Source organism: Malaclemys terrapin, chromosome 14, assembly GCF_027887155.1.
Source record: "Malaclemys terrapin pileata isolate rMalTer1 chromosome 14, rMalTer1.hap1, whole genome shotgun sequence".
NCBI lineage: Eukaryota > Metazoa > Chordata > Testudines > Emydidae > Malaclemys > Malaclemys terrapin.
In genome coordinates this window covers 165,272-187,264 of record NC_071518.1, presented here as the reverse complement: position 1 = coordinate 187,264, position 21,993 = coordinate 165,272, and the positions used below count along the sequence as shown (strand labels likewise).

At 45.5% G+C, this 21,993-nt stretch overlaps 1 protein-coding gene across 2 annotated transcripts; it reads left to right on the top strand.

The window, feature by feature from the left end:
* Positions 1-76: 76 nt before the first annotated feature.
* Positions 77-21,274, top strand: KARS1 (lysyl-tRNA synthetase 1). 2 transcript variants are annotated; one of them, XM_054048614.1, is made up of 15 exons: positions 98-184; positions 292-450; positions 1,642-1,792; positions 4,051-4,216; positions 4,630-4,723; positions 5,214-5,400; positions 5,554-5,679; positions 8,189-8,308; positions 8,682-8,844; positions 8,944-9,117; positions 12,677-12,762; positions 17,443-17,528; positions 19,009-19,135; positions 20,407-20,550; positions 21,027-21,274. In XM_054048614.1, the coding sequence occupies exons 2-15, from the start codon at positions 329-331 to the stop codon at positions 21,111-21,113; spliced, it is 1,833 nt and encodes a 610-aa protein (XP_053904589.1). In that variant the 5' UTR covers positions 98-184; positions 292-328; the 3' UTR covers positions 21,114-21,274. The 2 variants fall into 2 exon arrangements, with proteins under 2 accessions (XP_053904590.1, XP_053904589.1); XM_054048615.1 differs by lacking the exon at positions 292-450 and having other exon boundaries at positions 77-184.
* Positions 21,275-21,993: the final 719 nt, after the last annotated feature.

Below are 21,993 nucleotides of genomic sequence, written 5' to 3'. Positions count from 1 at the left end.
CCGTAGTCCCGCCCCTTCCTATCTGCGCGCGCACACAAGCCAGGATGTCGCCAGGCCCTGACCCAAATGGTCTCTGACCCGGAAGTGCTCCTTCTCTCTCGGACCGGTCCGGGAAGATGGCGGCGGCGGCTGGGGCTGCTCCGGCCAGTGACGTGGTGGAGGCTGAGGCCCCTCTTAGCAAAAAGTGAGAGCGCGGGGTTGGGGTCTGTGCCGGGACCTGGGGAGCGGGCGGCCTGGGCGGGGCCCCGGGAGACGCGGCCCTTCGCTGATCCGGTGTCTGTTTCTTACTAGGTGACGGTCTCTAGAGCCGAGCGCTCGCGCCCGCGCCATGCTGAACCCAGCAGCCGCTCGGCTCCTTCGGGGCCGCTTTGGCTGGGCCTGGCGGGCTCGGCCTCCCCGCGCCGCCTGCCCCGCTCTCCGAAGGCTCCAGGCACTTCATGACCAAAGAAGGTTGGTGATTTGTTGCTCTCGTCTTGAGTGTCGCCACCTCCTTTCTCATGAAGTCCCTGCCCGGGAAGCCCTGCCCGGGGCGCTACAGGTGGTGGGCGAGTGTCTTGCGGCGTCAGTGACCTTCCCTGATGAATCCTCTCATGGCATCTCCCCCCCCTTTGCCTGGGGGCCCTGGGGCACCATAGAAACCTTTGTGCTTTGGCACTTGTCTGTGGAGCACGTGGTAGAGCGGAGGTCCTGGAGTGATTAAGGCCTAGATCCTCAAAGGTATTTAGGCTGTTTCTATCTTCCATTTACTTCAGTGGAGGTCAGGCGCTAAATACTTTTGAGAATTTGAGCCTAGAACATAAGAACGGCCGTACGGGGTCAGACCAAAGGTCCATCTAGCCCAGTATCCTGTCTACCAACAGTGGCCAATGCCAGGTGCCCCAGAGGGAGTGGACCTAACTGGCAATGATCAAGCGATCTCTCTCCTGCCATCCATCTCCATCCTCTGACAGACAGAGGCTAGGGACACCATTCGTTACCCGTCCTGGCTAATAGCCATTAATGGACTTAACCACCATGAATTTATCCAGCTCTCTTTTAAACGTGTTGTAGTCCTAGCCTTCACAACCTTCTCAGGCAAGGAGTTCCACAAGTTGACTGCGCTGTGTGAAGAAGAACTTCCTTTTGTTTGTTTTAAACCTGCTGCCTATTAATTTCATTTGGTGCCTAAGTAGGTTACAGATATGCATGGTGATTGTTATAGACTGGAGACTCTATATCTGTTGTGCCCAGGGGGAAAACACTTTAGTTTCTTCAAACTGTACTGTAATTTTCCTTGGTACTTCTCTCACTGAAGACTTTTACCTTATTTTGACTGTCTGTTATGTAAAGTTTCTAGGGGTGTGAAAGGTGAACAGTGTAGGGTCAAGAAAAAAACAAGCACATTTCCTCTATATGAGACAATGCCCAGCTAGTACTGCTTTCTCTGGATACTGCTGACTGTAAGGTGAGAGATTGGAGCAGCTCAGAATAGAATTTGGGTACTTATCACTTCCTATGAGGTGGAGCAAGGCAGCATGTCCTCTTGGGGAGATGAGAGAGAGTTAAGTATAAGGTGACCCTTGGACAGAACCTCTCTGGCAAGTGTTTCTTTCTGTAACTTTCAAAGTGGCTTCTGTGTCTGTTTTCCTCTCTTTTTTCTAGTGAGCTGAAGAGACGTTTGAAGGCCGAGAGAAAAGTAGCCGACAAAGAGGCAAAGCAAAAAGAGCAAAGTGAGAAGCATCTGAGCAAATCTGCCTTGACCCTGGGATCTGAGAACTGCAATGGAGCTGATGAGGAAAGCCTGGACCCCAATGTGAGTAGTTTGGCCAATGCCTGTTAGGACTATGAGAATAAGTCTTACTGATTCCTGTTTGATTGCTAATCAGTGCTGATCTGGAGAGTTAGAAGGGAAGTGAACTATGACCTGAGCCAGCTCTGAACTGCACCTTTTCAGGACCATTAGCTGGGAGGCTATTTCAGATGGGTGTTTGGTTTATGTGCTTGCTTGGCCACTCATTGAAGAAGGCAATAACTGTCTGCAATGGGAATTTTGCCTGTACTACCTTACTACTTAAAATGTGAAAAAAAAAAAAAAAAAAAAAAATTATGCACAATATAAAGATGATCAAAAAAATCCAGTTTATTAATATAACTAATTTCAGCTGAATAAGAAATCTGCTCCCTGCATTATATATTGTGCTAGCTAGGAGCATATATGGTCTATCTTATAGAATGACTGAGATACGGGATTTATCCTGCAAAAGGAGTGTCATTAGCAGCATTTCACTAGAGTTATGTTCCAACCTTCCAATAAAATCATGACTGGTGTGGAGAAAGTAAATAAGGAAGTGTTATTTACTTCTTCATGTAACGCAAGAACTAGGGGTCACCAAATGAAATTGATAGGTAGTAGTTTTAAAACAAAAGGAAGTATTTTTTCACATAACACACAGTCAACCTGTGGGACTCTTTGCCAGAGGATGTTGTGAAGACCAAGACTATAATAGGACTCAAAAAAGAACTAGATAAGTCCATGGAGGATAGGTCCATCAAAGGCTATTAGCCCGGATGGACAAGGGTGGTGTCCCTAGCCTCTATTTGCCAGAAACTGGGAATGGGTGACAGAGGATGGATCACTTGATGATTACTTGTTCTGTTCATTTCCTCTGAAGCACCTGGCATTGGCCACTGTCAGAAGACAGGATACTGGGCTACATGGAGCTTTGGTCTGACCCAGTGTGGCCGTTCTTATGTTCTTAGCTGGACAGTGAGGCGGCAAGCAAGGATTACTAATATTCCCCAAAAAACCTGCTTGAGGGAGAGGATATACAGTATCTCCTCACTTAGTCGTCCCGGTTATCGTTGTTACGTTGCTGATCAGTTAGGGAATATGCTCATTTAAAGTTGTGCAAAGCTCCCTTCTAACGTTGTTTGGCAGCCGCCTGCTTTGTCCACTGCTTGCAGGAAGAGCAGCCCGGTGGAGCTAGCTGGTGGGTGGTTGGAACCTGGGTGGACAGGCAACCGCCCTATCAGCTCCCCACTCCCCTAAGTTCCCTGTGCAGCAGCTGCCCAGGAGGCTAACAATTGCAGCTGTCCCTCCCCCCACTGCCATGTGCTGCTCCTGCCCTCTGCCTTGGAGCTGCTCCCTGAGACTTCTGTTTGCTGTGCGGGGGGGAGGGGAAGAAGAGAGGGGCTAATGTCAGGGTGCCCCCCTGCTCCTGCACCCCGCTTACCCCATCTTCCATAGAGCAGGGGGGACACACAGCAGGGCTCAGGACAGAGGGAGGTCGCTGGCAGCAGCTGCTGTGGTCTCAGTAAGCTGATCTAATTAATAAGGCAGTGTACTTAAAGGGGAAATGCCACACACACACACTCTCTCTCTCTCTCTCTTCTCTCCCCCCTTCCCTCCATTCCTGCTGCTTTGTAGACTGTGAGAGTTAACCCTTGAGGGCTCAGCCAATTGCTAGTTCATCATTTAGCAGTAGGCATTCCCTGGAAATATCTCACCCTCTGACTCCTCCACCTCAACCAAGCTTCACAATCATCATCACTGTGTACCAGTATTAAATTGTTTGTTTAAAACTTATTGTGTGTATATGTGTGTGTGTGTATGTGTATATATATATAAAAATAGTCTTTTGTCTGGTGAAAAAAAATTCCCTGGAACCTAGTCCCCTCATTTACATTAATTCTTATGGGGAAATTGGATTCACTTAACATTGTTTCGCTTAAAGTCGCATTTTTCAGGAACATAACTACAATGTTAAGTGAGAAGTTACTGTATCTAAGGTTTGAATGGTAATGGCTTAAAGCAATGACTCTCTTCTTCTTGCTTCATCACTGCATTCATTTAGCCTCTTCTTAGTCCAACCTCTTAAGTGCCCTCTGCCTTTTTTTTGTGCTTTCTGTCAGAGGAGCTGACTCTTCTGAGGTGAAAAAGCCTTAGTCACTCAGGTATTGTCTGACTTGTCAAATAAATATTCACAAGTCAAATCAACTCTGCTTTAACTTGTGAGCTGTACAATCCCTTTGGTGTCTAACATAAATGTTCTTGTTTATGACTGATGACAGCAATATTACAAGATCCGCAGTCAGGCAATCCAGCAGCTGAAAGGAACCAATGAAGATCCTTACCCACACAAGTTCCACGTAAGCCTTTCCCTCACAGACTTCATAGAGAGGTACAGCCACCTGCAGGCAGGAGATCACCTGAGAGACATTACAGTGAGAGTGGCAGGTAAAGACTCACCTGGGACTTGGGGGAGACAGTCTGCCACTTTGTGAAGACAAGCACTTACCATTCTTGGAGGGAGATAGATGGGAATGCCTCCACAACTCTGTGGACCTTGCTCAGCAATTCCTCATGGTGCTAAGGCTGTAGCAGGGTTGGGACCTTTGGGATAGAAGATAGAGCTTTAGAGTCCTTGACAAGCAAGTGAGCAGGTCTGATGAGAGGGATTAATTCTGAGATTCCATTACCTTGCCAACCAATGATGGGATGGAGGTTGGTGATATGTTGCCTGGGTACAAGGTAGGAGTGATGCTGTGCCTTGGCTTGGGCATGGAGTTGTATCTTTGTTTTGGGAAAATGGAAAGCGTTCTGACTTTGACTTGCTGTAACCATTGGACCATCTAACTTTGGGTTTCTAGGTCGAATCCATGCAAAACGTGCCTCTGGAGGGAAACTGATCTTCTATGATCTCCGTGGAGAGGGAGTCAAATTGCAAGTTATGGCAAACTCCAGGTAACTAGGGATAGCCATAGCAGCATTCTAAATCAAACTGTACTTTCTGAGAGGAGCAGATTAGCAGATGACATCATCTTCTTCCCTATGCTTGTGAGCTTCATTTCAGATTCCTAGTCTCTAGCCAGGTGGTGGCGAACACAGTACAGGACCTCGAGGCGCCTATGCTAGCCAATAAGTGAATATTAAGTAATGAGGAGTTCGGTGGCACCTTAAAGACTAACAGATTTAATTAGGCATAAGGTTTTGTGGGTAAAAACCCACTTCTTCAGATGCATGGAGTAGAAGTGGGTTTTTTACCCACGAAAGCTTATGCCCAAATAAATCTGTTAGCCTTTAAGGTGCCACTGGACTCCTCGTTTGTGGGTACAGACTAACACGGCTGCCCCTCTGATACTTGAATATTAAGTGTTTTGGGTGGAAAGAGACTCAGCAGAGCTTGATCTATGGACAAAAAGTGCTTAAAAGGTGTTTATTTTTCCACTTGCAGGAACTACAAATCGGAGGAAGAATATATCCACATTAACAACAAGCTGCGTCGGGGGGACATTATTGGAGTTCAAGGGAGTCCTGGAAAGACAAAGAAAGGGGAGCTGAGCATTATTCCCTGGGAAATCTCTCTGCTTTCTCCATGCCTGCACATGTTGCCCCACCTTCACTTTGGGCTCAAAGACAAGGTAACAACCACTCCTGGTGTTGAAGCCAAACTGGCAGATTTTGTGTGTGTGGTATCATTGGTATCAGTGCACCAAATGAAGATCAAGTTTTATTTTTTTCTCTTTGGCAATAAGTATAATTTAGATTGTTCTAAAATTATCCATCCTTTTCAGGAAACTAGGTTTCGTCAAAGATACTTGGATTTAATTCTTAATGACTATGTGAGACAGAAGTTTATAATCCGTGCAAAGATCATCACATACCTCCGGAGATTCCTGGATGAGTTGGGCTTTCTTGAGGTAAGGTTTGGTACTTTGCTTCTCTCTGTGTGCTGGTCTTTTTCACACTTCTTCAGCCCCGAGGAGAAACCAACCCCACCTCACGTACAAAATGTGCATGGGAGTGGGAGAAATATACATATTGACTTTGGCTCAGTATACATGTTCTATCAATTTTGTGCCATGGAGCCACAAAGCACACTAAGTGCAATAGAGTTTATTCTTCTTTGTCTGCTCCTTTTCAGGTGACAGGGCAATTTCTGAGGGTTGCTCTTTGACTGAGCAAACCCCAAGTTAGCAATTCAATTTATCAATTATTTTTGTTCCCCCATTGCGCTCTTCCATAATTGAAGTTTGTTAAATAACACCCTTGAGAATGAGGGGACGTTCTCCCCTCCCCCCACCAACCCCAAAAAAGAAGAGTCAATCTAACTTACAATAAATACTACCTATGTTTCATGCAAGATATAACAGCGAACAACATACCAGAACAAAAGACTTGTTTATTTCTAGATACTTCCAAATTCCTGTTTCCACTTCCACTCTCAAAGTATGACTCTCTTTGCTACCCACTACTTGGCAAATTTTAACCACTTTGTCTACTTGATCCACAAAAGCTGCTAGTGGAGTTGTTTGTGTGAAATAACTAATGAATATATTGCGGTTCTCAAATATTAAACACCGATATGTGCTGTGTCAAGGTGCCATTACTTCATGACTGTATGTTTCCTATTTTCCTGAAATTAATCACTTGTAAACTACCATTCAAATAGGCCATTTAGGCTTGGTGATCACGCTGGTAATTAACTACCGTGCAGGAGAAACAGCCAGTGTCTTTAATACAAAGTGACTTGGGAAGGCATTGCCACACAAACTCTACAAAAGTTAACTCTTTCCCTTCAGATCCTAGATCCGTTCTGAATCTTCCTTCAATAGAGACTCTCATTTGGCTTCCATTTCCTATGTTGTGGACAGACCTTTTTGCTTCCATTGGAACCCTGAGCCTCATTCTGAATCAGTATGAGAAACTCGTTTTCCTTGTTTTTCCCTGTTTTAAATGGTTGCAGTTGGAATAAAAAAGTGCTTGTTTTGTACTGTCCCTAAATGAATAACAGAGCTGGATTAATTCCTGCTAATGCAACCCAAGCGCCAGACCCCTAGTGGTGGTATGGTACCTAATGCAGTGGGACATGCAGCCTGCAACCCCTACTTTACTTGTGTGGAGGTTAGAGCTGACTGGTCAGCACAACCCTGACAGTGGGTAGAACGAGGCAGACTCTTGTGGAGCCTAACCAAATTGTAAAATTGCCCACATCTTGGGGAGCCCTTTTGAAAGAGGAGCGGGTATTGGTATTGCCATCATTTGGGTGAATTGCCATGCCACATCACCTTCTTCCCATCACTGATGGCTGTTTTTAGAAAATGTTTATTTTATCTATATACCTGGCAGATCCTTCCGTTCCCTGGCATTTTACTCTTTATTTGGGCCTAGTGATGTATAGTACTCTTGAATAGACTAAGTTGTGAGGCATGTGGTTATACTCCATTACTCATGCACCTTTAAACACCTGAAAAATGCAGCTTCCGTGAAAGTTAGGTTGGCATAGTCTCCAGGAGCGCTGCAGCCCAGAGAGAGAGAAATCACATGTTGATTTTGCCTGCCTACGTGCTCATATCTACAAGACACATATTTTGAAAACCATTGTATACTGTAGAACTCCTTTGGGGCTCCAGAACTCTGTCTCTCCACACAGACACACATGCAGACAGACCCCCCCCCCCGCTAATTATAAAATAACAGATCTAGCCGTATAGTGTCCTTATGCTCCTGGAAACTTTTTCAGATGCAATATTTTATATCTTAATTTTAAATAATTAAAACCCCCATCTTTTACCAAAGCAATTACATTTAAAGTAGTGTAGTTTTTGCAAAGTGTTCAGGTAGTGAAAGGCATTCTGCTTCTTTCAGTATTTATTTCTCAGTTGGTTGCTGTCAGTTGCTGCCCCAAGGAACTTAGTGTAATTGGTGAAATGGAGCAGATGGGACACATTGAGAAGGATTGATTAACTTTTGTTTCCATATACATAATTTCACTTGTCAGTGTAGTTTTACAAGGTTTAGACTTCCTGAGAAGCCAGACTTTCTCTGCTGGAGGTTGGTGATATCACTGAAAATGTCTTCAACAGCTTGGCCCAATCCCTGTTCCTTCGCCTACTCCACAGCTCCTTAATTGTGCAGAATATAGTTGTTCCTGCTAAGCTCTTGATAGAGAAGATGGCTTAAATAGACTGACCTTGTTGACTACATAGGAAAATCTTTTATTTCAGAATAATTTCTCTGCTCATGATGGTGAATGAATAAATAGAATGTAGAGATTTTATATCTGAGCCAGGTTCTCTCTTTAACTGAAGTATTTATTGAACACACATTATCAAAATAGTTGTAGCATGGGGAATGGAGGGGAGGATATGATTGAGTCGGGGGCATGAGAATATTTGAGCTAAGGTTTAACACATTTTTTTTCATCAGATTGAAACTCCCATGATGAATATTATTCCAGGCGGAGCTGTGGCTAAACCTTTCATTACGCATCACAATGAACTGGACATGAAGTTGTACATGAGAATTGCGCCAGAACTCTATCACAAGGTGAGAGGTGATTCCCCCAGTGGGCTAAGCATCACACTTTTCTGACTTTATCTGCCTTCCCAAAATGTGAAGCATAAGATTGAAATAACGATTAGACTAAAGGCCAGCAGATTTAATTGGGTTGACAAAAGCAACCTTGCTGAGGTGGAGCATGGCTAAAGAGGTGAGCAGGAAAGAGGCCCACATTGATTGGAGAATAATGGATGTCAGGATAATTGAACCAGAGTTCATTAGGTTTGTCTAGTGCTCCTTTTACCTCTGTTTTTTGCTGATAAGCTTGGGAATGTAGATTTGTGCAATTTTGTGCTAGTCAGAACTTTCTTGACTTCATTTCAGAAGGCTAATGTGACCAGCTGGATTTCTTTTTGTTTAGATGTTGGTGGTTGGAGGCATGGACAGGGTATACGAAATTGGGCGCCAGTTCCGGAATGAAGGAATTGATTTGACTCATAATCCTGAATTCACAACCTGTGAGTTTTACATGGCTTATGCAGACTATCATGACCTGATGGAGATCACAGAAAAGCTGCTTTCAGGTGACCTAACTAATATTAATTAAAGGAGAATAAGAATCAGTGTGAAGATAGCATGTGATACAGCATGGCATTGATTTTAAGTGCAGTTTTATCTTGTAGGAATGGTGAAGCACATTACTGGAAGTTACAAGGTCACTTATCACCCAGATGGTCCTGATGGCCATGCCTGTGAGATAGATTTCACCCCACCCTTCCGGAAAATCAGCATGGTGTGTGAACTGGAGAGAATCCTGGGAGTGAAACTTCCAGCAACGGATCACTTTGAGACTGAAGGTCAGATGAGGAGTCTGTGTGCTTTCACCTCCCCCTCGCTATTATGGGGCAAAGACCTCTAACCCCCAGTCCATGTTGATCTATAAGCTGCCTTTAATACTGTTTATTATAAGGTTGTGTTCTGCTCAGATCTGCATGTAAGCTGAGTAGATGGGGTTGCCTGACTGTGGTTTTGTTTGATTTAACTACAAGATTTCAGAGTGTAGTCTTGATGCCCTGCAGGTTCTTGTAAGGGTCAGCAAGGTTCTGCTTGATTGCCTTTAAGACTTCATTGTGTATACATGACACTGTTGGGAGAGTTAGTGAGGAGGCCTGGCTTGAAGTGTTTTCACTGCATTGACACCCAGTGTTGTATCTCTGTTTCGTCTGTCTCTTAGGGAGCAGATAAGACCCTCTGTATCTGATAGTTATTAGGGTGTGATGGGTTGAATCACAGAAACCCCCTTGGGGCTGCCAACTGATGTGCCAAGACTACTTCTGCCCCTGCTTTCCTGCCCTGGCAGCTTGGGACTTCAGTGCCCTGCCTGGTTTGAAGCCAGACCCGCTAGCCTGCTGCAAACCCAGAGCCAGGTCTGAACCATGTCCCCTAACAGCTGTAGGCTTAAACTGAAAGCAGCTTAAGAAGTGTTCCTGTCTTTAACACTCAGATGCCCAACTCCCAATGGGGTCGAAACCCCAAATAAATCCATTTTACCTTGTATAGAGCTTATACAGGGTAAACTCATAAATTGTTCGCCCTCTATAACACTGAGAGAGAGAGAGATGCACAGCTGTTTTGCCCCTCCAGGTATTAATACATTCTCTGGGTTAATTTAATAAGTAAAAAAGTGATTTTATTAAATACAGAAAGTAGGATTTAAGTGGTTCCAAGTAGTAACAGACAGAACAAAGTAAATTACTAAGTAAAATAAAATAAAATACGCTAGTTTATGTCTAATAGAGTAAGAAAACTGAATACAGATAAAACCTCACCCTCAGAGGAATTCCAATAAGCTTCCTTTTACAGACTAGTCTCCTTCTATTCTGGGTCCAGCAATCACTCACCTCCTGTAGTTACTGTCCTTTGTTCCAGTTTCTTTCAGGTATCCTTGGGGGTGAAGACAAAATGGAGGGGTCTCCCCGGGGTTTAAATAGACTTTCTCTTGTGGGTGGAGACCCCCCTCCTCTCTCTCATTGTCCTTTGAGTGTTTCTTGATGGGGCACTTAATTTGCACATTCCTTTCTCAAGAAGCTGACCAAATGCTTTACTAAGGCTACTTAGAAATCAAGCAAGTACACAGCCAATATTCATAACTTCGAATACAAAAATGATACATGCATATAAATAGGATGAATAGATTCAGTGCATCATAACCTTTACAGAGATGTTACATGGCATATGTAGCATAAAACATATTCCAGTTATGTCATATATACATTCATAAGCATATCTCCATAAAGCCTTATGGGGTGCACCGTCACATAGGGCATGGAGTGCAAATAGGTTGGGGTAGCAACTGGAAGATTATACGGGGCCCTGTGGCTGAAAATGCATCTGCCATTTGTCCCTTGAGTTGACAGTTGTGGAGAGCTGCTTTTAGGTGATTACATAGCAGCAATGATTTGGTTGGGTAGTTATGATCTTTTCCCTCAGATGTGAGCCTTGCTACCTCTAGACAAGGCTATAATGCACTATACCGCAGTCTACACCAGTGGCTTTCAAACTTTTTTTCCGGTGACCCAGTTGAAGAAAATTGTTGATGCCCACGACCTAACGGAGCTGGGGCAGAAGGTTGGGGTGAGGGCTGCTGGATGGAGCTGGGAATGAGGGGTTCAGGGTGTGGGAGGGGGTCAGAGCTCTGGGCTGGTGATGACGGGTTTGGGGTGCAGGGGAGGGCTCAGGGCTAGGGTGCAGGAGGGGGCCATGGTTCTGGGGTGGGGCCAGGGATGAGAGGTTTGGGGTGGGCTCAGGGCTAGGGGTGGGGCAGGGGATTGGGGAACGGATTTACCTTGGGCAGCTCCTGGTCAGCGGCGCAGTGGAGGTGCTAAGGCAGGCTTCCTTATGTTCTTATGTTATATGTTCTTATGTTCCTGCCTGTCCTGGCACTGCGGACTGCGCTGTGCCCTGGAAGCGGCCAGCAGCAAGTCCACTTCCTAAGCGGAGGTGCGCAAGTGGCTCTGCATGGCTCTTCCACCTGCCCCTGCGCGCCGGTGCTCAGTGTGGGGGAAGCACGTGGAGCGCTGCCGCCCCCCCCCCCCCCCCCCCCCCCGGCCTAGGACCTGCAGCTGGCCGCTTCCAGGGCGCAGCACGGTATCAGAACAGGTAGGAACTAGCCTGCCTTAGCCAGGCAGCACCGCCAACGGGACTTCTAACAGTCCAGTCGGCAGTGCTGAGCAGAGCTGGCGCAACCCAGTGCCTTGCATTCCGCTACCCAATACTGGGTCGCGACCCGCAGTTTGAAAACCACTGGTCTACACCTTAAATATATCTGAAAACTAAAGCTAGTGAACAATTTGGTAGTTCTCTTAAGTGGAAAATCTCATCATGATCATGTGACATTAGGATCTGCATGGGTTTTCTGGCTTTTTCAGCTGCTTGATTTCGTTTTGTTAACCCTAAAATAGCTCTGGGACCTGCCTACTTGAGAGACTGGCCCTCTCTTTGTGTGATACTGATGCTACTGCAATCAGCAGAAGTGCTTAACATAGGAGCCCCTTGATTTATGAGAGTGAAGGCTGCTGGCAGATATGCTCTTTGAGGACCTGTCAACTTTGGAGTATCCTCCCACTGCCTCCTTGATCTGAAATGGTCCAAATCTGTTGACCATTAGGACATTCTTCAAAACTCCTCAGTTTGAGCAGGTATTTGGGAGAAATGATAGATCAGTGGTCTCCAATGCGGTACCTGTAGGCGCAATAGTGCCCGCCGGGGCATTTATGTGCACCCTTCTACTGACAAGGGAGCGCTTCCGCTGGACAACCCGCCGCCGAGGAGTGCGGCCACCGGACAACCAGCCACCAAAATGCTGCCGAGAAGTGGCAACGCCAAGAAGCGTTGCCATCGAAATGCCGCTGCTTCTCAGCGGCATTTCGGCAGCGACACTTCTCGATGACGCCAGTTCTTGGCGGCATTTTGGCAGCTGGTCATCTGGCGCCCGCCACACTCTTCTGGGAACATGAATATGCTATTGCAACAGAAAGGTTGGGGACCACTGGAATAGATCATCTTTGTAGATAGATTTTTTTTTTTTTTTTTTTTATGCTGAGACTGGCTGTTTGTCCACAGTGGCGCTCTCTGTGTGGGATTGTGTTTATAACTGTTGTCAGAGCATCTAGAGTCTGGGATTAGGAATCTTATGTTTGAGTTTAAATTGGCAGCAATTAATACTGCCCTTCGTGCTCTGTGGAAGGCTGAAACTGTATTCCTTAGCTGGTATGTCTCACAGTGTATTATGACAGAAAATACTGAAAGTCATTCCAGTCCTTCTCCATTGTGTCTGGATCATTCTGCAGGTGGGGAGGAGGGGGAGAAGAACTGATTATATGAACAGCTTCTCTAATATTTTGCATTATGAAACAGAAACTCGCAAGTTCTTTGATGCTATTTGTGTGGAGAGAGGTGTTGAGTGTCCACCTCCCAGGACCACGGCCAGGCTTCTTGATAAGGTAAGTGGAGGTGGCTTTTTCATAATCCTGAGATCTGGCCCTCAGTCCTCCTCCAGCACACACACAGGTAGGGACACAGCCAGCTGCAGAAAGACAGACACTGAGATCAGCTCTGCATGGGAAAGTTCAGCTAAGGAACTGCCCAGCACTCAAGTGCACACCCCCTCTGGAGTGTAAACCCCAAATTGTATCCTCTTGTGCTGCACAGAGAACTGTACAGCGTAAGCTCATAAAATTCGCTCCCTCCCTCAATGTGGAGGAAGATATGCGCAGCTTTTTGCCCTCCAGTTATGAATTCCACAAACTGGTTTTAGAGAAAACAAAGACAAGTTTATTAACTACAAAAGATAGATTTTAAATGATAAGCGTTAGCAAAGAGATCAAAGCAGTTTACTGAGCAAATAAAATACACGCAAACTAAGTTTAATATACTAAAGAAACTGGTTACAAGTAGTAATTTCTCACCCTAAATGTTGTTTTATGGCAGATTGCAGAGGTTCTTGAAGACAAGCTGCTCTTGCTTGCAGCTTAAAACTCCAGGTATTTCTTTCACAGGCCAGACATCTTCCCAGTCTGGGTTCAGCTCTTCTCCCCCGCTTTCTCTTTGTTTCTTAGGCCTTGTCTACACTGGCAAGTTACTGCGCAGTAAAGCCACTTTCTGTGCTGTAACTCCCGAAGTGTACACACTGACAAACAACTTTGTGCGCAGAAACTCCTCAGTTGCAGCGTTGCAAAAAAACCACTTAGCCGAGAGTAATAAGCCTTAAAGCGCAGAGGCTCCAGCGTTGTATTGGCAGAGTAAACATATTGCAGCGCAGAAAGCAATCAGTTGGCCTCTGGAAGTGTCCCATAATCCCTCAAGTGGCCGCTCTGGTCATTGTTTTGAACTCGGCTACCCTGGAGACATGTGCCCCTCCCCTTTCAAAGCTCCATTTCTGACAGCCCTTGCATGCTGTGCTGATCTGCTCCAGGACACAAAGCAAACCATTAATGCGTAATGCTTGTGCTGTGCAGAGAGCTGGGGAGGGAGGCGGGGGCTGATGGTCAGGGTTTCCCCCTCCCCCTGCCTAGGATTGGTTGGTCCTGCTGCTGTCTGAATTTACAAGACAGCATGCTGACACACTCTGTCCCCCAAAACACACGGTCTCTCTCCTCCCCCACCATACACACACACACTCTGCCTCCCCCGCGCGCACACTTCAGTTGACAAGCAGCTGGCAATGTAGTAGGATGCCCATGGAACAGTGGGATTGGGAAATCTTCATCATGTGATGCTATGCCTGCCCCATGAGGCACTGCAAACCCTTCCCAAAGCACCCTGCGGCCAGTTACACAGTGGGATAGCTACCACAGTGCACTGCTCTCTTTGCCGTTGCAAGAGCTGATAATGTGGATACGCTCCACCGTCACGAGCACAGTGTGGACACGCAACAGTGGTTTAATTCCAGCGCTTTAATAAAAGTGGTATAACTTGTGCAGAAACTTGGCAGTGTAGACATACCCTTAGATGTGTCCAACAGTCGCCTTAGGCAGGGATTCAGTGAAGAAAAAACACAGATTAAGTCACTCCTTGGCCTTAAATAAGTTTTACATATGGCGGGAACCCTTTTTTCCCCAGTGTGGTTATCTCCCCCCACCCCCAGTGGAAAAATACTGGTATTCTATTAGGGAGTCCAGTACCAGGTGATGTGATCACATGACTGTGCAGTGTCAAAGCAGCCATGAGTCAGAGGTTGTTTGTGGCATCCCAGGAAAGCTTCTAAGGAAGGTGGGAGATTAGCATCTTCAAAGACCTATTGTTTTTTCTAATGGCCTATCCAGACTGATTGCATTCTCCAGGTGTAAACCCAGTTGTAATTGATAGTCAATATTTCTAACTTCTATACAGAAATAAATATGCATGCAAATAGGATAATCATACTTAGCCTATCATAACCTTTCTAATGATATCTCACAAGACCCATCTTGCGTAAAACACATCTTAGTTATGCCATATTCATATCATAACAATATCTCTATGAAGAATATGGGGTATAGTGTCACAGACCTGTTTTCCATGAATTTATCTAATTCTTTTTTTAACTTAGTTATGCTTTTGGTGATCACCATGGCAATATGTTAATTGTGTGGGGAAAAAGTACTTCCTCTTGTTTAGACTAAACCTACTGCCTATTAATTTCATTGGGGGACCACTGTTTTTTGTATTGTGGGAATGGGTAAGTAACACTTCTTTCTCCATTTTTTTCCATACCATTGGTTCTACTATACACCTTTTTCATATGCCCCATTAATTGTTTATCTTCTTAGCTGAACAGCACTAATCTTTTTAATCTCTCCTCATATGGAAGCCATTCCATGCCCTTGATAATCTTTGTTGCCCTTTTGTGAATCTTTCCCAGTTCCAGTATATCCTTTCTGAGATAGGTGACTAGAACTGCATGCAGTATTAAAGGTGTGGGTACACCATGGATTTATATAGTAGCATTACAATATTTGCTGTCCCTTTCCTAATGGTACTTAACATTCTGTTAGCATTTTGACCGTTGCCATGCATTGAGCTGAAGTTTTCAAAGTGAGTCCAAGATCTTTTTCTTGAGTGGGAACAGCTAATGTAGAACCCATCATTATATATGGGTACTTATTGGAATTATTTTTTCCAATGTGCATTACTTTCAATTTATCAGTGTGGAATTTCATCTACCATTTTGTCACCCAGTCTTGTGAGATTCCCCTGAAATTTTTTGTATCATCTGCAAACATTGCCACTTCACTGTTCACTCCCTTTTCCAAATCGTTAATGAATAGGTTGAACAGCACAGGTCCCAGGCCAGATCCTTGGGAGACCCTGCTATTTACCTCTTTCCATTGTGAAAACTGGCCATTTCTTCCTACCTTTTGGTTTTTATCTTTTAACCAGTTACTGATCCATGAGAGGACTTTCACTGTTATTCTATGACTAGTTTCCTTAAGAGACTTTGGTGAGGGACCTTGTCAAAGACTTTCTGAAAATCCAAGTACACTATATCGATTGGATCATCCTTGTCCACATGCTTGCTGATTCCCTCAAAGAATTCAAATAGATTGGTTAGGCGTAATTTCCCTTTACAAGAGCTGTACTGACTCGTGTCTTTCTGTGTGCCTGATAATTCTGTTCTTTAGTATAGTTTCTACCTGTTTGCCCTGTACTGGAGGTAGGCTTACTGGCTTGTGTTTGCCAGAATCACCTCTGGAGCCCTTTTTAAAAATCTGCATTATGTTAACTATTTTCCAATGATCTGGTACAGAGGCTTCTTTCAGTGGTAGGTTACATATGGAGAATAGGATCTGGCCCTCTGAAAGGACCTCAGTTCAGATTCCATAGGGGTTCAAGGTGAAGAAAGGAAATGGCTTGCAGTCTTGCTTGCCTTTACTAGTCCAGAGGTCAGAGGTGCTGGCTTTGTGGAGGTGGGGGGACTGCAGCATCTATAGAATGATTGTGTAGCAGAGATGTACATGAGACTTTCAGTGAATCGGGATGTTTGGCTACATCTAGGAAAACACACTGGAATTTAATTCAGCCCTTTTCCTGTTGCCAAAGAGAATTCAATAATACCCCAGAGATGTTGTTCTGTGTATGTTTATAACAGAACACGTTGTACTGGTGGCAGAGTGATGCAGGTCTGTAGAGGATTCTGGATTGATACCTGGCCTCCTAGTTCCTGAGCTAGTAGGATAAGAGAGAGCTATTTTAGTACAGTGGATGGTCCCAGGTAGGAAGAAATATCTTATAACAGGGATGGCCAAACGGTGGCTTGCAGGCCGCATGTAGCTTACAGTTAAAGTGCGGCTCACCCCAGCCCCCCTCTCGTTCTCCACCTATGAGACTGGGGGGGAGGAGGTTTGGGGCTTCAGACCCACAGGGTACATGCACCAGCCGGGGCTCGGGGCTTTAGTAAGAGCAGGGATGAAGCCCCAGCAGGCGCCTCCCACAGGACTGAAGCCCCGAGCCCTGCTAGGTGCGGCCTGGCTCTCAAACTTCTGAAGATTGTCATATGTGGCTTGGAGAGTCAGTAAGTTTGGCCACCCCTGCCTTATAACCTTGCAGTGACACTTCCTCCCAGTCAGTTAGAAGCAGTGTAGATCAACTCTGAAAGAAATAGGGGATCACATTTTTTGTGTGGAGAACCCCTCCCTCCCTCCACACACTCTGCATGAGTGGAGAGAAGAGTGTAATTAGATTCACATGTCCCTCCAAAATGTAAGGTAAATGTATAATACACATACTGGCCCTTTGCTTTGTTTTCCTCTTTTCTGCCTCTTTTCACCCCAACTATTGCCTGATTGTTTTTTTTCTGGCTGCTTTGTCTAGTGGCTTGTGCCACAGATGTCAAAACTGGAATTAAACTCCAATACCACCCTGAGACACTGTAGGTAATAGCGGTAGGTTTATGTTTTGACACTGGAGTTCTTGTTAAACTGGATGAAGTTTAGACAATACTCTTGTGTTTTATACAGTCCTGGGCTAGATCAGATTTTAACCTCTCCAAGCAGGATGCTTGGCCTGTCTTGCAGGGACTCATCGCTGTCAGTGAAGACGTTGCCCTAAGTAGGCTTTTGAAGTAGTGAGTCATCTCAGTCTTATGGCACCTCCCTTCATTATGAGATGTTCTAACATGAAAGTTCGGTCCTCCTGTTTTTCAGCTTGTTGGTGAATTTCTGGAAGTCACCTGTATCAATCCCACATTCATCTGTGATCATCCCCAAATCATGAGCCCTTTGGCCAAATGGTAAGAGTATGAGATTTTATATAAAGTCATGAAATCATGACAACCTTTTTTATCCCCAGGAAAAAAATTGTCTGTGAAAAGGAAAGCTTGACTTTAGCAAAGCTTTTGATACGGTCTCCCACAGTATTCTCGCTGCCAAGTTAAAGTAGTATGGGCTGGATGAATGGACTGTAAGGTGGATAGAAAGCTGGCTAGATCGTTGGGCTCAACGGGTAGTGATCAATGGCTCCATGTCTAGTTGGCAGCCAGTTTCAAGCGGAGTGCCCCAAGGGTCGGTCCTGGGGATGGTTTTGTTTAATATCTTTATTAATGATCTGGAGGATGGTGTAGACTGCACTCTCAGCAAGTTTGCAGATGACACTAAACTAGGGGGCGTGGTAGATACACTAGAGGGTAGGGATCGGATACAGAGGGACTTAGACAAATTAGAGGATTGGGCCAAAAAAAACCTGATGAGGTTCAACAAGGACAAGTGCAGAGTCCTGCACTTAGGACGGAAGAATCCCATGCACTGCTACAGACTAGGGACCGAATGGCTAGGTAGCAGTTCTGCAGAAAAGGACCTAGGGGTCACAGTGGACGAGAAGCTGGATATGAGTCAATAGTGTGCTCTTGTTGCCAAGAAGGCTAATGGCATTTTGGGCTGTATAAGTAGGGGCATTGCCAGCAGATCGAGGAACGTGATAGTTCCCCTTTATTCGACATTGGTGAGGCCTCATCTGGAATACTGTGTCCAGTTTTGGACCCCACACTACAAGAAGGATGTGGAAAAATTGGAAAGAGTCCGACGGAGGGCAACAAAAATCATTAGGGGTCTGGAGCACATGACTTATGAGGAAAGGCTGAGGGAACTGGGATTGTTTAGTCTCCAGAAGAGAAGAATGAGGGGGGATTTGATAGCAGCCTTCAACTACCTGAAGGGGGGTTCCAAAGAGGATGGAGCTCGGCTGTTCTCAGTGGTGGCAGATGACAGAACAAGGAGCAATGGTCTCAAGTTGCAGTGGGGGAGGTCCAGGTTGGATATTAGGAAACACTATTTCACTAGGAGGGTGGTGAAGCACTGGAATGCGTTACCTAGGGAGGTGGTGGAGTCTCCTTCCTTGGAGGTTTTTAAGGCCCGGCTTGTCAAAGCCCTGGCTGGGATGATTTAGTTGGGAATTGGTCCTGGTTTGAGCAGGGGGTTGGACTAGATGACCTCTTGAGGTCCCTTCCAACCCTGATATTCTATGATTCTATGAAAGATTTGGTGCCATGTGGCAGTTTTGGACGTCTGACACTTGTCCAGGTCTTGGTTCCTGAGCCAAGGAGCCCATTTCATAGGCATAAAATACAGGGGGGAAATGTCTATACTGAGTGGCCTGGAGTTTCACAGTGGTGACTGTCAGAGTGGGCATCTCTTCTGAAACAGTGACCTTGTTGTTTTTCATGAGGAAGCTATGTTAGTTTCTGAGCTGCCTGGTGACTTATCTCCTCTGCACAGGCATCGCTCTCAGCAGGGACTGACAGAACGCTTTGAACTCTTTGTGATGAAGAAGGAAATATGCAATGCATACACGGAGCTCAACGACCCCTTCCGGCAGCGGCAGTTTTTTGAAGATCAGGCCAAGGTAGGGAATTGTAGAGATTAGAGACCAAAAACATTTGTGGTTGGGGTGAATGCCAGAATGTGTATTTCCAGTTTACACAGAGTCCTATCTCCTCTTTCTATGTCCCCTACTGGCTGTTCTAAACATTCCGAACTAACATCACAGGAATCTACTGGCACTGAATCTCTCAATCAGATGGGTCTAACATAAGCTTTTGTAAGGACTGGACTTGAGGTAGGAGATATTTCTATCAGCTCTGCCTGCCACCAAAGGGAGAATTGTTAGAGGACAAATGAGTGGTGCAGCAGGCACAGAGGGAAGAGTTTGGAACAAAACACATGGGAAAGATGGAAAAAATGGAGAACCAAAAGAGCTTGTTAACTTTTTTCAAGAACAAAATACTTATTGCATTAGACAATTGATTCCTGAACACTTTCTTAATATATCTTCGATGTATGCAACTGCTGTAGACTGCCATCAGGGTGTAGTTCAGCTATGAATTATATTGATTAGGAGAGGAGATATTGACAAGATTATCTATTGAAATGTAATACTAAAAGTTTTAAAGATACCTTCTATAATCCCTTCTTCTGGTACTAGTGGAGTGCTGTGTCTCCAGTATCCCCAGGTACATTTCTTCACATACGCCAAAAGGAATCCTGTGCAGCTTGAGTGCCAGAAACACTGTTTCACAAGACATTTAACTTGGTTAGAATTAGATGTTGTGGGCAGCACCCATGCCATTTTCTAAGGCTATGTCTACACTACTGCGGTAAGTCGGCCTATGCTATGCAACTCCAGCTACGTGAATAATGTAGCTGGAGTCGACGTACCTTAAGTCGAGTTACCGCAGGGTCTACACCGCGGGGGATTGACAGGAGAAACTCTCCCATTGACTTGCCTTACTCTTCTCATCGGGGGTAGAGTACAGGGGTTGACTGGAGAGCCATCTGCTGTCGATTTGGTGGGTCTTCACTAGACCTGCTAAATTGACCGCCGGTGGATCGATCTCAGAGCATCAGTCCTGGCTCTAGTGTAGACATAGCCTGTGATGTAGCCTTCAGACTACTTCTCCAGACGATAATACCCTGGGATGAGGGGTAAGATCACCCCCCTGTTGTTCATTTCTTCAGCTGATTTTACAAATATTCAGACCCTCCTGGAACATAGCCTCCTAGGTTCTAGGAATGTAGTAGCACCGCTTTGTGGTGACATAGGAATTAGCAGGAGTGTTGACATTTCCTGCACTATGGGCAGTGGGAACTACGTCTCACTGTTCATTAATCATCTAGGCAAAAGCAGCAGGTGATGATGAAGCTATGTTCATTGATGACAACTTTTGCACTGCATTGGAATATGGACTTCCACCGACAGCTGGATGGGGCATGGGCATCGATCGGCTCACCATGTTCCTTACAGACTCCAATAATATTAAGGTAATGGACCACCTGGAGGAAATAAGGTGTAAGAAATCCTGCAAGGTACTCTCTAGTTGTAAAACATAAGGCTACTTATGTAATATGAGACTCTGATTGAAACACCTGTCTCCTTCCACATCTCATTCTAAAGGCCAGGAAATTCAGAGTTATAGCTGAAATCCAAACTCCATAAGCACCATTGTGGGGGATTAAATGGCGTAATGGTAAAAATTAAAATTGCCTTTTTCTGAATTAGGCATTTCCGGGGTTTTCTCTCTGACTCCTGGAGTTTCATGATGTCCATTATGGGACCTGGGGAAATCCAACTTGAGCATTGAGGAAGTAAAGAGGGTTTGTAATATTTAAGTATGCATGAATCAAGTACTTACAATTTGCTGGTTTAGGGGTTCTTATTTTTATGCAAAAAGGAATGTGAATGGGAGGTGAGGAATAGGGAGAGGGGGGAAGCTGATGGTGTTTGGTTCCCCCCACAGGAAGTGCTGCTGTTTCCTGCTATGAAACCTGAAGACAATAAGAAGGAGGTCGAGCCCAGTCCTTCTGCTGAAGGCACCTCAGTGTGAGAGGCTGCTGATCCTTGCCTATGTCCGGTTGGGAGGAAGATGTTTGCTTTGTCTTCAGTAATGAAGGGTCGTGGCCAAAGGTTGCTCCTGCCTTGAAGAGACCAGTGAAAGTTGCTGTATCATGGTTCCTGTAAATGAATAAAAGACGGCACTATCCTGCCTCCTCTTGCTTGGTGTTTGTGTGGAAGGTGGTGGGGTGGCAGCAGCTGTGCCTAATCCAGGGTTTTACCTGCCTGCGTGCAGCCAGGTTTGGACTTCATGGGATGGAGCATGTGGTTTGAAGGGGTTCCTCCCACCTGTGACAGGTCTGCAGATCCCTGTCCTGCAGGATCACGTGGGAGCTCAACCTCGGTTCCAGCCTGGTAGAACTGCAGTTTTTCCTCCATTTTCCCACCCACGGCTTGCTAGGAACCAGCACTGGGTTGGGAGGTACAGGGCCGGATTAACCTTTTGTGGGACCGGCGCCAAACATATCTGTGGGCCCCTTCTGAGGTGGGCCTAGTGGCACCATTGTAAACCCGGTACTGAATCTGAGACATTTTTCATTTTGATCACACACCTCTGCAAGCCTATATGTATTGCCATACACTGCTTCCTCAGCCCCCAATTTTTCTCACTGAGCTGTACCCATGTGGGTTTACCAGTGTCCACAGTGAGCAGAACTTTCATAATGATCAGGGGAAACTCTCCACAGGGGGAGGGATAGCTCAGTGGTTTGAGCATTGGCCTGCTAAACCCAGGGTTGTGAGTTCAATCTTTGAGCGGGCCAATTAGGGTTTTGGGGTAAAAATCCGTATTTGATCCTGTTAGTGAAGGCAGGGGGCTGGACTCGATGACCTTTTGGGGTCCCTTCCAGTTCTATGAGATAGGTATATCTCCA